The 15,081-nt window shown below is 41.9% G+C and overlaps 1 protein-coding gene and 1 pseudogene across 1 annotated transcript in view; one reads left to right on the top strand and one right to left on the bottom strand.

The window, feature by feature from the left end:
* Nucleotides 1–8,333: 8,333 nt before the first annotated feature.
* ACSS1 (acyl-CoA synthetase short chain family member 1) overlaps nt 8,334–15,081 on the bottom strand; it is a 60,324-nt gene continuing 53,576 nt past the window's right edge. The window contains exon 14 of the mRNA XM_047744972.1: nt 8,334–10,022. Coding sequence (XP_047600928.1) covers nt 9,843–10,022 — 180 coding nt within the window. The 3' untranslated portion in view covers nt 8,334–9,842. The remainder of the gene's footprint in view (nt 10,023–15,081) is intronic.
* On the top strand, nt 14,292–15,059 carry LOC125108819 (40S ribosomal protein S25-like; annotated as a pseudogene).

Here is a 15,081-nt window from a genome sequence, read left to right as displayed (position 1 = left end):
TTAACAGTATTTTAATCAGCTAGGTATATCTCTAGGTGCTGGGAGGTGATGGTGAGCAAACCATAGACAAGCTCCGTCACTGAAATTAAACTAGTGAGAGATTACTTTAATCAGGTCATCATAAAGATAAATGTGAAATGTAAAAATTGCATTACAGGGAAGTAACATGATCTTGTGAGAGTATTTGATGGATTAAAGACCTGAGAAATGACTAGGATTTTGAGAAGAAACAGGATTTCCAGGCAGAGGGAACCATATCCCATTACTGTGCATCATTTTTAGAAAAGGCATGTTCAAAATGAAGTATTAAGAATTAATTTCCTTATTGCAACTAAAGGCTTTCCTGATCAAACATGTCATTGCCGTTCCTAGTGTTAGGGGGCACTAGAATCCCACATGACTGTGGTAAGAGATGAAGAACCAGCATGAGGGAAGTGAAGAGCTCTCATAACAATCCAGTTCTGCAAGGATTACCAGGTCTGGCAGGGATATAATTAAGGCCTTGGCAATATTTTACTTCATTTCCTATCCAATACAATCAGGAGAGCTGTTAGATCCAGGATAGTTCAGGCAGCACTGCATGATCTGGCCCTGTCAGGATAATCCTATCTGGATTTTTCCCTCTTGAGTTTTAGACACTCAGCATTGCTTGTTGTTTCTAACTTTACGCCTCCCTGCTTTTGTCCATCTTATTCCTTCCTGTGAAAATGTTTTCCTTCACCACTTGGCCAAAACAACTTTTGTCATTTAGGACTCACTTCAAGTATCATTGCTGAAAACTCTTCCCCTAATTTCTTAAGCAGAATATCTTTGCGTCTAAGCCACTTTGAACATACCCCAAATATAGGATTTAGCTTATTGGTTTAGAATTATTTGTATTCCATGCCCAGCATTAAAGCCCACCAATCAAAACAGGAACATACCTGTAAGTAATAGTAATAAGTTATGTTTATTGAACTTGCTGTAGCAAAGAAATTAACCAGAGGACCTGTGAGGCACCTAAAAAATGGGAGGATTATGGAAGGTCCTTGAGGGGTTAGGGCTGGTGTTTGTAACAGATGGTCTTGGCAGAGATGGGCCAGAATTTATAAACTAGGCGATTCATTGAGGGAGGAGCCCATGGTCCTATCAGGAACACATGAATCCAAGTGGAGTTACTGGGAGATCAGCTTGTCTTGTCTCAGAGAAAATGGTCTGAATGAGCTAAATTAGAGGGTTTGAACTTGGATTGTGTTGGGTGGCACAGGTTAGTACCGTTTTTCATGGTGAGATCCACATTGCCTATTGTGGTTTATTTCGGTTCTCTCCCCAGGCTGTAGCCTAGCTGCCACCCAGTTATCAGCAGGGAGATGGAAACAATGTAATTGGTTAGTCCAGGTTTATCAACCTCAGCACCACTGATATTTTGGGCCAGATAAGTCTTCATTGGGGGTGGCAGAGAGAAGCTCTCCTGTGCATTGTGGGAAATTTAGCTGCATCTCTGGTCTCCATCAGGTAGATGCTAGTAGAATCCCACCTAGTCATGATAATCAGTAATGTCTCCGAAAATTGCCAAGTATCCCCTGGAGACAAAATAGCCCCTGATTGCAAACCACTGGGTTAGACCAACCAGAAGCCACCCTCATGCACCCTGAGAGTGGGGATGAAGCTCACTTGCATTGAAACTCTGACCCGCATTGAAGTTATTTATCTCAACAAATCAGGGTTCTGCCAGCAGGGAAGGAGCGACAGTGATGCTGAGGGAGCAGCCAGTAGGGTGCCTCATGGCTTAAACTAGCTCTCTATTTGCTCCCTATTTCCCTGTGTCCAGTACAGTGGACATAGGGAATGCTCCCTATTTCTAGTCCAGTGCTTTTTCCCTATCCTATACTGTTTCCATTCCTTTTGTAGATATCTCTTGAAAGCCTTTCAGGCACTTAGCCAAGTGCTGTGACAAAACAAAGGTGAAATAAGGTAAGCCAATGTGCAGACATATTATAATCTCAGAGGGAAGATTAGCATAATAACCAATCTAAAACAGGGCCATGGAGGAACTACATAGTGCATTGAGGACCACAAGGAGCAAGTCCCATCAGGTAGCAGTGCCCAGAGAAGATTTCATGGAGGAAGTGACAGTGAACCAGGCCTTGGTTAAGTAGGATTATAATGGGCAGGTTGAGATGGAAGAGGACAAGAAACAGGCTTAAGAGGGAAGCATGGGGTGTCTATGGATTGATCAGTAAGAGGGTGACCAGGGTAGATTTCAAGGTTATGAGTAATAAAGGAAGGAGAATCATCTAAAAGACACTCTAAAGGGGTGAAGAAGAACAGCGATGGACTGAGCCCTTCTTCCCGCCCTGCATCCAGGAGACCAGGAGTGACCTGCTCCAAACAGGATTTCAAGCTAAGTTGTTGTGTTGGAATGGGAAGCTCTGGTGTCAGCTCAGGTGGGACAGTGGAGAGCATAAAGTTAGAGAATGTAGAATTGCTTGTTTAGAGTAGAAAATTATCTTAGAGATCAACCAGTTGCCAGACACAGACATTCACAAAAGTCCACTTAAGATGAGGGAGGGATTTATTAGAAGGATATGGGGCTATCCCATGGAACTCCAAAACAAAGTGCAGCCCAGCCTCACAGGAAGTGGTATGAGAACCTGGAAAAACAGGAGCAGTATTCTTCTCAACCTCCCTGGTACCCCACTGCATTTTGTCTCTTATCCCTGTGTGATTTGGTGACACGCCTTGTTATGGGACTGTCTTTGTCCTTGATGCCTTTTATTAGAGCTGAATACAGTGACACAGGCTACAATATGGCCTTGAGTTAAAAGGAGAAATCTCGGGTTTCTTTTAGCCTCTAGGAAATGTTCTTGCTTTTCCAAAAACAAAAATTTAAAAAGGAGTGATAGGGTCCTGCCCTTTCTTATCCTGCTCTGACCCCAGAGTTATACTTAGAATGGCAGTAGCATCTTTGTGACAGTGGAAAATCACCATGAGGTCTAGAAGACAACACTATGAGAACAGAAAACCTAGGCTGCTGACTCTTGCCAATAACCATGTACCCCTGGGCTTCTGGGTTACATGAGGAAAACCACCCCTTGTATATCCAAGGTCAGTCAGCTGAGCAGTATGTGCTTGCTCCTAAACACATCCTATCTCATATGCCAGCATTCTCTGCTTGGACATGCCCATGCAGACAATTACTGCCTCAAGCCCAGCTCTCCATGACCTTCCATTTCAGGTGTCCCACCAGTTAACTACTCTCTTTATCTGCATATATCTTTAACTAACTCTTTATATATCTTTAACTAACTCTCTTTATCTGCATTCCAGATTCCTGGAAGCAGACTCTGATGTTCCCAACTTTGGTGAGATGCTCACGTCTGATTAGAGGACCGGGTCCCATGTTCCACTGACTATTCAGGGCAGGGAGGAATGAGAGAGGAGACTAGGTGGCATAGGAATGAGCAGGGTGGGTATGGCACATCGAATGTTGTCTGCCCCAGTGAGAAGTAGGCAAGTGGAGAGATAGGATTATTAGTAAGCTGACTGGAGAAAAGTGCCTTAATTACCCTAATGAGGATTCTTAGGGTCAACCCTGACTTGGTAGGAAAAGTTGCTCAGTAGGAAAGACATTCACCAGTCAGCATCTACATAGACCTGGACGTTCATTATTGTTACCTCTGTTAAGAAATGAGCTCATCTGCACCATCGTTTCCTTGGGAATCTTAGCACTGACGTATCCTGGTTGACACAGGTCACTCGTTAATTACATTTCATTACATCCAGAAACCCTTTCTTGAAAACAACCAGTTATTTCCCTTTGGACAATTTCTGCTCTGCCTTTTTGTGCAAATGTATAAAAATTAAGTGTTTCATTGGCTCAGGAATAAATAGATGTGTGCTTGGCTGAAGTGATGTCCTTCTTTGGGAAAGAATCAGCCCAAAATGAGACTGTGCATCCAGAAGGCTGCTCAGCAGAAGTTTGGTCTGCAGTAGCAAGGAGACTAGACACAGTTACCCAGTTGGTGGCTCTAACCAGGAAAATTTCACCTTGTCTGCAAAGGAAGTTGGCAGGTCATCTATTCCAGCAGGCATTCTGAACTCCTTGGTACTTTCCAGTTTGTTGATGATGTTCTAGGCCAGCCAGACCTGGCTTTCTTCCCATTTGCTCTTTCTAGGTGTACTTTACCTCAGATTTTTGCCCTCTGGTTTGTCACCTCCTTGGTCATAGTTGGTACCCTTTGTTGCAAGCCCCAGGGGCACTAACCAGCTCCTTCTCTGCTATTTGGAATAAAGACTAGTGCAGACAGGAACTTCTCCTTCACATTCTGCAAAGACCACTGTAATGGAACTCCCTGGGGGTGCGCTTGGAGGGTCACATCTTGCCTCTGACATGGCTGATTGGGAACAAATTTGGGGGTATCCCCTATTCTCTACATATCCTTAAGATAGGGAGAAGAGGAATCTGGACAACTGAGCAAAAGAGTGTAGAAACAGAGGCTCCTTTTTTTTTTTTCTCCCTTACCCCTCTCCCTCTGAAGAGCAAGGTTAGTGAGAACAAAAATGGTACTCTGATACTTATAAACCAGGGCAGCGGACAGGAGGACTTTTGGGGGGACAGAGACTCAGGGAGATGATCCCAGTGCCAGGAGCCACTTTTTCCTGAGTGCATCTGCAGACTCCAGAGGAGAAAGTTGAGAGGCCATGTGGAGTTTCAGACAGCTCATTCTGAACTGGGTCATAGACACACTGGTTAAGATCCCTACTGAGTCATGGGGAATGGAGCAGTGGTTCAAAGTGCTGGTTGACCCAATGCCACACTTGCTTGCACTGTCCTAAGAGTCCCATTCCTAAGCAAATCACCCACATGTAGGCCCTCATCTCAGGCTCTACTTTCAGAACACAGGAGATAAAAGCAGTAAGAGATCTAAAAAATAGAAGGTGAGATGTTCCAACATATGGGAAGTTCGGGATCTGCAAAAAAGGAGACCAAATAGATGAAAACTGTATTTGAGGAGACAATGAGTGAGGTATTTCCTTTTCCTTTTAATGTTAATTTATTTATTTTTAATTTTATTTTATGTTTCAGTGTTCCACGATTCATTGTTTGTGCACCACATCTAGTGCTCCAAGCAATACTTGCCCTCCTTAATACCTGTCACCAGGCTCACCCATCCCACCACCCCTCTCCCCTCTAAAACCTTCAGTTTGCTTCTCAGAGTCCACAGTCTTTCATGGTTCATCTCCCCTCCCAATTTCCCAATTCACTTTTTCTTTCCTTCTCTTAATGTTCTCCCTATTATTCCTTATGTTACACAAGTAAGTGAAACCATATGATAATTGACTTTCTCTGCTTGACTTATTTCACTCAACATAATCTCCTCCAATCCCGTCCATGTTGATATAAAAGTTGAATGTTCATCCTTTCTGATGGCTAATATTCCATTGTATATATGGACCACATCTTTTTTTTTTAATTTTTATTTTTTCAGCATAACAGTATTCATTATTTTTGCACCACACCCAGTGCTCCATGCAATCCGTGCCCTCTACAATACCCACCACCTGGTGCCCCCAACCTCCCACCCCCCACCCCTTCAAAATTCTCAGATCGTTTTTCAGAGTCCATAGTCTCTCATGGTTCACCTCCCCTTCCAATTTCCCTCAACTCCCTTCTCCTCTCCATCTCCCCTTGTCCTCCATGCTATTTGTTATGCTCCACAAATAAGTGAAACCATATGATAATTGACTCTCTCTGCTTGACTTATTTCACTCAGCATAATCTCTTCCAGTCCCTGGACCACATCTTCTTTATCCATTCTTCTGTTGAAGGGCATCTTGGTTCTTTCCACAGTTTGGCAATTGTGGACATTGCTGCTGCAAAAAACATTGGGGTACATATGGCCCTTCTTTTCACTATATCTGTATCTTTGGGGTAAATGTAGTGCAATTAGAGGGTCATAGGGTAGCTCTATTTTTAATTTTCTGAGGAATCTCCACACTGTTTTCCAAAGTGCCTGCACCAACTTGCATTCCCACCAACAGTGTAAGAGTGTGCCTCTTTCTCTACATCCTCTCCAACATTTGTTGATTCCTGTCTTGTTAATCTTAACCATTCTAAGTAGTGTAAGGATATATCTCAATGTGGTTGTTTTTTTTTTTTAAGATTTTTATTTATTTATTTGACAGAGAGAGATCACAAGTAGACAGAGAGGCAGGCAGAGAGAGAGAGAGAGAGAGGGAAGCAGGCTCCCTGCTGAGCAGAGAGCCCGATGCGGAACTCGATCCCAGGACCCTGAGATCATGACCTGAGCGGAAGGCAGCGGCCTAACCCACTGAGCCACCCAGGCGCCCTCAATGTGGTTTTGATTTGAATTTCCCTGATGGCTAATGATGAAAATTTTTCATGTGTCTGCTAGCCATTTGTATGTCTTCTTTGGAGAAGTGTCTGTTCATGTCTTGTGCCCATTTTTTGATGTGACTCTCTGTTTTTTGGGTGTTGAGTTTGAGGAGTTCTTTACAGATCTTGGATATCAGCCCTTTGTCTGTAGTGTCATTTGCAAGTATCTTCTCCCATTCCATGGGTTGCCTCTTTGTTTTGTTGACTGTTTCCTTTGCTGTGCAGAAGCTTTTGATCTTGATGAAGTCCCAAAAGTACATTTTCGCTTTTGTTTCCTTTGCCTTTGGAGATGTGTCTTGAAAAATGTTGCTGTGGCTAACGTCAAAGAGGTTACTGCCTGTTTTCCTTTAGGATTTTGATGGATTCCTGTCATGAGTGAGGTATTTCCAAAACTGATTAAGATGGATATCAAGCTACAGATCTAACCCTACAGAGCTTGATAAATGGGATGAATAAAAACAAGCCAATAAAAAATAATACTGTAAAAACCAAAGACGGTTGGTATTCACAGACCCAGAAATTATGTATTTATTTGGTCTATTCATATTATACAACAAAATTCCCAAACTGATGAAGGGAAAACTTACAGAACTCCAGTTAGTGGTCACTACAACTCAATTTGGCATCACCACACCCTCCAAAAGCACTACCTCCAGGAAAGCTTCCTCTTGGCCTGGATTTAGGCTTCTTAACCCAATCCAAGATAACAGTTCATAGAGCTACGCAGAGGTCAACAGTAAAGCACCTTAAGAAATAATAATAAAATAATAAAAATAAAATGCAGTTGATATTCTTCAAAGCTCTTGCAGGAAGGGGCCGCACCTTTGGTTTGAGCTTGGGGATCAAGGGTGGAGCCAGACAAGGGTGGTCTGTGCAGGGGGTGCAAAGTCAGCTCTACAACAACCAAGAGCTCATGTTAATTCCACAGCCCTCTCTCCAGTCAGGCCAGGGAAACTGCATGAGAATTCACACTCCCTTTTCTTCACCATGAACTCATTGTGGTGAGTTAACCAGGGATAAGCATTCACCTGAACCAACTCACGACCTCTCTTTAGATAAATATTGTGCACTTACGTCATGAATGTTAGCTGTGATTTCTTTTTTTCTATTTTATTTAATATGGACATTTGCCCTTTAGAAATTATGTTGAATAGCTGAATTTTTCCCTTTGAGCACAACTTTTGTTTTCTTTTAGCTGCTCTAAATGAGAATTATTCTTCAACAACATCACATACTGCTTTTTTTCTGAATCTGAATAGAATTTGCTTCTGGGATTTATGGTTATTGTCAGCCATGCTGGCCTGGAGACACCCTTAACACTGAGATTAGCTATCTCTGGATCCCAGTCCAACCCTGTTTCCACACCCCTGGATGTCTCCTCTTTCACTGTAGCTGCCCACTCTTCTCATCCCCCAACATCTAGGGAAAGGATAACCCTGAGTCAGGGCAAGCCTATGCTACTCATGGAGGCAGTCTGTGACCCTGAGATCATTTTTGCTTCCTCGTTCTTGTTGGGTGTTCCAGAGCAGCAACCACCACCAGAACTCTGTGCGATGGTGGGAATGTTGTTGTCCATCCTGTCCAATCTGGTAGCTACTGGCCACATGGCTACTGAGCATGTGAACTGTGGCTACTGTCACTGTGGAACAGAATATTTTATTTTATTCCATTCTATTCTCTCTCTATATATATTTTTTACTTACACCTAAAAAACTACGTAGAACTAGTGTATTGGATAGCACAGCAATCTAGACACCAGTAGGTTTACCAAATAACAGTCTGAGATAGGTGAGCTCTTAGTCTATATTTCCTCCCTATAATAGATTTCCTCCCAAATGGCTTTTTAAGTGTTCTCTTTGGAATTAATAGGACCCTTCCAGTTTGTCCTTAGGATTATATTCAACAACAACAATAGCATTATTTGATCAAAAATATCACCACAGAGAGAAGAGAATGAACAAAATAAAGCTTTATTTGAACTGTGCTGGTCACTGTCCAAGTTTTATATATCCAAGCCATTTCATAAATAGTGCCATAACTACAGTCCACCAGGGCCACCGCACATGCCACAGGTCTCTATTCCTAAGCACTGCTTGTTGCTTTGCAACAGAGAACGGACCATCACTCAGTGTATCTGCGAGCTACAGCTAATGGCTACCCTGTTAGTGTGATAGGCATACACATCTAATCAGAGAGAAGCAAGCACAGTTGTGATCCACAGTAGGTGTTGAGTACCCCAGACACCCCTTAAACACCTACACAGCTGCAAGGCACCATATAACATGGGGTATAGATAAGGAAAACCTTTCCCTGTTCCCAAGAACCCAGCTCAGCAGGCTGCTATCACCTGTACTCCATGCCATTGGCCCCTGCATGCTTAGCTAATAAATGAACAACCTAACAATCTGCAACCTAATGATTTATATCATCTTGTTAATGTTAGATGACTTAAGGCATACTTAAAAAAGAGAGAGAGACTTGATTCAGAGTTCCAAGTCTCATCCTTGGAACATACCAACCACAGAATGAAGGATGGGCAGTTTTCAAGGATCCGTATCTAGCCAAATTAGTGCCGTAATGAAGAGTCACCTGAGTTTTCATTGGCTTCCCTCCCTGAACATCCCCACATATTTGGGGCATATTGACTTCCTACCAAGAGGCATCCAAGGTGGAAAGGGAAAACTTTCTACTTCACAGCTTGGAGAAACAATACATGAATGGTTCTAGAACTAAAATCAGAGCACATTCATACTGTCAATTTTAAGAGTTAGATTTTATTATACATAAACCAAGGGAAATAGAAATATATACCAAAAAAAAAAAAAAAAAAGGATGCTACAAGCTTGAAAGTTCTCAAGATAGCTATATTTAGACAGAGGTATAAACATTTCCAATATGGATTCCCCAATATGCCAAACATTAAAAATGTACCCTCTGACCCTCTTCATATTTTCCCATGAGCAGAGGCACAAAAGATTCTCCCAATTCTAACTGTTACAAAGAGCATGTGCATGTAAATCCACATACTACATGTGTATATTTGTACATTCTTCCAAAATATAAAAGTATAAAAATAAAATTTCTGCCTTTTGTATCTAGAAGCATCTGGGGGAAAAAACATGATTGCTTCTAGTTCTCAGTCATCTGAGCAGGCACATGTTACCAGGCTTTTCCCCTTCCTGTGCTGCCAGGAGGTGACACAGAAATGGAGATGACAGTGATTTTCATTCCGGGAAACCAAATCCAGGACAAGGGGAAACAAATGCTAAGCATGTCTCATAGTACCTCTTCATGGGTTCTCAGCAGTAAGAAGGCAGGGCTTAGCACAGACTTCACACCGGGGCAGTATGGGTTATGCTCTGGGAGAGGACTGCTTCTGAGACAGTAGGAAATGAGCAAATCTGAGAGCTACATTCTGGAAGGACAGTTAAGGGTATAGGCACTGGGTCTTGATTAGAGGCCATCACTGAGAGGCAGCTTGCTTGTCTTTGTACTTCTGGTAGGCACTCAGGATTTCTGTGATGACACTGGGGTCCTCCAGGGTGGTCGTGTCCCCCAGATCCTGAGTTCTGCCTGTGATTATCTTCCTCAGGAGCCTCCGCATGACTTTTCCAGACCGAGTTTTTGGAAGACGCTTCACTACCTGGCGAAAGAGATACAGAATTCAAGTTTGGGTGGTACCCAGACTCCCAGAAGCATCCAGTTGTGTTGGGATAGGAAAGGTTCTGCCCCAGGGATGACACCCTCACTCGGGACTCAGGAATGAATGACTGAGCTGCCAGAACAAACCTAGAGAACACGAAGGCCTGTGTTCTCTTTTTTTTTTCTTCCCACAGTCTGGACATAAACTAATATCAACCCAAAGGTCAGGATCAACCATATGTTAGGGGTTTTGCTGAAGCCCTTCTTCAGGCAGGGTCTGCCCATACCCACGTCTGCCTCACTGACAATACCTCTGTCTCCCATTTGCTATATTACTGAGGGGTCCCCAGTAGCAACAGAACTATGCATATGCCATGGCAACTCGTCTCCACCCACTGGCCCAGCCCAAGGTTGCTTTTTGCTGACATAAGAGGTAAGAGCTACTATAGAGAAAATGTTGTCTTGTTCAGTGTTTGAAAATTTAGCATTTAACATTTTCAAACAATCATGGCCCCCTTAATGTCAATAGGAATATGCGAAGAGCTATCTTTTGTGCTTATTTAACAGTAACCCATCTTTGAAAGGGGTGAGTTCACCTATGGGAGTTCAGGTATCCCTGAAACTCTGTTCCAGGTCAACAGCTTGAATTTGTGTAATACCAGATGAGCCCGGGGCCACTCCTACCTCCACGGACCTGCTCTGAACCAACGAAGACTGTGGGGAAAATGTTAATAAAGAAAGGAGTGGAAACCTAATGGGACTGGAAAGGTGGCCCCACTCTTCCCCAGACCTGACTCCCAACATAGACTCCCTCAGATAGGGGTCTGGTGTGTTTTCTGCACTGACACCAGATGTGTCCGGAAACCACGTGTGTGTGTGTGTGTGTGTGTGTGTGTGTGTGTGTGTGTTGTTGTGTATTCATATATTCATATATCTATATATAGACATATATATATTCAAAGTCTAAATGGAACAATCTGCAGCTAAGAATACTCTATCCAAGAAGGCTGTGACTCAGAACAGAGTAAGAGATAAAGAGTTTCCCAGACAAAAACTAAAGGAGTTTGTGACCACTAAACCCACCCTGCAAGAAATATTAAAAGGGACTCTTTTTAAAAATTCTTTATTTAATTTGATTAACATATACTGTATCATTAGTTATACCAGGGTAGAATTTCGTGATTCATCAGTTGCATATAACAGCCAGTGCTCACTACATCAAGTGCCCTCCTAAATGCCCATCACCCCGTTACTCATTCCCCCTACCCACCTCCCCTCCAGCAACCCTCAGTTTGTTTCCTAGATCAGTATCTCTTATAGTTTTCTTCCCCCTCTATCTTCATTTTATATTTTTTCTTTCCCTTCCACTAAGTTTCTCTGTTTTGTTTCTTAAATGGCACATATAACTGAAATCATGTGGTGTTTGTCTTTATTTGACTGACCTTTTTTGCTTAGCATAGTACCCTCCAGTTCCATCAACATCACTGCAAATGGCAAGATTTCGTTCTTTTTGATGGCTGAGTAATATTCCTGTGTGTGTGTGTGTGTGTGTGTGTGTGTGTGTACACACCACTTCTTTATCCATTCATCTATTGATAGACACCTGGGCTCTTTCCATAGTTTGGCTGTTGTGGACACTGCTGCCATAAACATTGCAGTGCACATGCCCCTTCAAATCACTATGTTTGTATCATTTGGATAAATACATAGTAGTGCAATTGCTGGATTGTAGGGTAGTTCTATTTTTAACTTTATTTTATTTTTTTTTTAAGATTTTTTAAAAGATATTTATTTATTTATTTATTTATTTGACAGAGAGAGATCACAAGTAGATAGAGAGGCAGGCAGAGAGAGAGAGAGAGAGGGAAACAGGCTCCCTGCTGAGCAGAGAGCCCGATGCGGGACTCGATCCCAGGACCCTGAGATCATGACCTGAGCCGAAGGCAGCAGCTTAACCCACTGAGCCACCCGGGCGCCCCTATTTTTAACTTTAAAAGGGACTCTTTGAGTGCAAAGGAGAAACCAAATGTGACAAAGACAAAAAAGGATCAGAGAAAATCTCTAGACACAATGACAAAACAAGTAATAAAATGGCAATAAATACGTGTCTATCAATAATTACTCTGAATCGCATCTGCCTTGGCCTCAGGTCATGAGCTCAGGGTTCTAGGATTGAGCCCTGCTTTGGGATACCTGCTGAGCAGGGAGTCTGCTTCTCCCTCTCCCTCTGCCCCTCCCCCAACTTCTGCATGTTCTCTCTTTCTCTCTCTCTCTCAAATAAATAAATGAAAGCAATAATAATTACTCTGATTTTAAACAGACCAAACACTCCAATCAAACCGTGCATGGTGCCAAAATGGATAAAAAAAGAGATCCATCTATATGCTGCTAACAAGAGACTCATTTTAGACTTAAAGACACTTGCAGATTGAAAGTGAGGGGGTGAAGAAACATCTAGTAATACTTATCTTGGACAAAATAGATTTTAAAACAAAGATTGTAACAAGAGACAAAGAAGAACACTATATAAGCATAAAGGGGATTTCCAATAAGGAGATAAACAATTGTAAATACTTACACCCACAACATGGAAGCACCCAAGTATTTATTAAAAAATAACAAAGATAGGGGCGCCTGGGTGGCTCAGTGGGTTAAGCCTCTGCCTTCGGCTCAGGTCATGATCTCAGGGTCCTAGGATCAAGCCCCGCATCGGGCTCTCTGCTCAGCACTGAGCCTGCTTCCTCCTCTCTCTGCCTGCCTCTCTGCCTACTTGTGATCTCTCTCTCTCTCTGTCAAATAAATAAAATCTTTAAAAAAAAATAACAAAGATAAAGGACCTAATTGATAACAATACAATAATAGTAGGTGACTTTAACATCCCACATACACCAATAGACAGATCATCTAAACAGAAAATCAATAATGGAATAGTGGCTTTGAATGACACACTAGACCAGAGGGACTTAACAGATATATTCAGAACATTCCATCCTAAAACAGCAGAATACACATTCTTTTCTTTTTTTTTTTAAGATTTTATTTATTTATTTGACAGACAGAGATCACAAGTAGGCAGAAAGGCAGGCAGAGAGAGGGGGGGAGGCAGGCTCCCCGCTGAGCAGACAGCTCGACGCAAGGCTTGATCCCAAGACCCTGAGATCACAACCTGAGCTGAAGGCAGAGGCTTAACCCACTTTGCCACCCAGGTGCCCCCACATTCTTTTCAAGTGAACATGAAACATTCTCCAGAATAGATCACATATTAGGTCACAAAACAGGCCTCAATAAACACAAAAAACTGAAATCATACAATGCACTTTTTTTTTTTTTTTAATCATAACTCTTTGAAACTAGAGATCAACCACAAGAAAAACTTTGGAAAAATCACTGATACATGAAGGTTAAACAGCATGCTATGAAACAATGAATGGGTCAACCAGGAAATAAAAGGAAAAATAAAACATAGAAACAAATGAAAATGAAAACACAACAGTACAAAACCTCTGGGATACAGCAAAGGCAGTCTTAAGAGGGAAGTATCTAACAATACAGACCTACATTAAGAAATAAAAATCTTGGGCTCTTGGGTGGCTCAGTGGGTTAAAGCCTCTGCCTTCAGCTCAGGTCATGATCGGGTCCTGGGATCGAGCCCCCCATCGGGCTCTCTGCTCAGCAGGGAGCCTGCTTCCCCTCTCTCTCTCTGCCTGCCTCTGTGACTAACTGTGATCTCTATCAAATAAATAAATAAAATCTTAAAAAAAAAAAAAAAGAAACAAAAATCTCAAATAAACAACCTAACTTTAAACCCAAAGAAGCTAAAGAAAGAACAACAAATGAAGCCTAAATCCAGCAAAAGGAAGGAAATAATAAAGATCACAGGAAGAATAAATTATATAGAAAATAAAAAAAATACTAGGACACAAACTGAGGGTTTCAGACGGGAAGGGTTCGGGGGCTGGGTTAACCAGGTGATGAATATTAAGGAGAGCATGTGTGGTGATGAGCACTGGGTGCTATACCCAGTTAATTAACTGTTGAATACTACATTAAAAATTAATGATGTACTATATGTTGTCTCACTGAACATAATAAAAAAAACAAAACAAAACACTAGGAGAGGTCAATGAAACCAAGAGCTGTCTCTTTGAAAAAATAAAACTGATAAACTTCTGGACAACCAAAAAGAAAAGACAAAGGACCCAATAAAATCACAAATGATAGAGGAGAAATAACAACGAACATCACAGAAAGAAAACAATATTGTAATATCATGGAAAGCTGTATGCCAACAAACTGGACAACCTAGAATAAATGGATAAATTCCTAGAAACATATAAATTACCAAAATTGAAGCAGGAAAAATAGAAAACTTAAACAGACTGGTCACCAGCAAAGAATTGAGTCTGTAGTCAAAAATCTCTCAACAAAAATCTCTCAACAGGCCCAGACGGCTTTAGAGGCAAATTCTACCAAACATTTAAAGAAGAGTTCATACCTATTCTTCCCAAATCATTCCATAAAATATAAAAGGAAGGAAAACTTCCAAAACCAGGTAAAGATTCCTCTAAACTTACTGTCTGACATCTTAGCCAGGCTGCAGTGTGGCTGCTGTTCTCTGAACTTCACCCTGCTGCCCAAGGACAAGAAGAAGAAAGATGCTGGGAAGTCAGCCAAAAAAGATAAAGACCCAATGAACAAATCCAGGAGTCGGGCCAGAAAAAAGGGGTCCAAAGACAAAGTTTGGGACAAGCTCAATAACCTGGTCTTGCTTGAAAAAGTGACATATGACAATCTCTGTAAGCAAGTTCCCAACTATAAGCTTATGACTCCTGCTGTTGTCTCTGGAAGACTGAAGATTCAAGGTTCCCTGGCCAGGGCAGTTGTTCGGGGGATCCTTAGTAAAGGACTCATTAAAATCTTGTTTCAAAGCACAGAACTCAAGTAATTTATACCAGAAATACCAAGGGTGGAGATGCCCCTGCTGCTGGTCAACATGCATGAACAGATCCCACCACCTGTACATTTTGGAAAATAAAACTTTATTAAATCCAAAGAGAAAA

Source organism: Lutra lutra, chromosome 9 (genome assembly GCF_902655055.1).
Source record: "Lutra lutra chromosome 9, mLutLut1.2, whole genome shotgun sequence".
NCBI lineage: Eukaryota > Metazoa > Chordata > Mammalia > Carnivora > Mustelidae > Lutra > Lutra lutra.
This window is presented reverse-complemented; position numbering and strand designations above follow the sequence as displayed.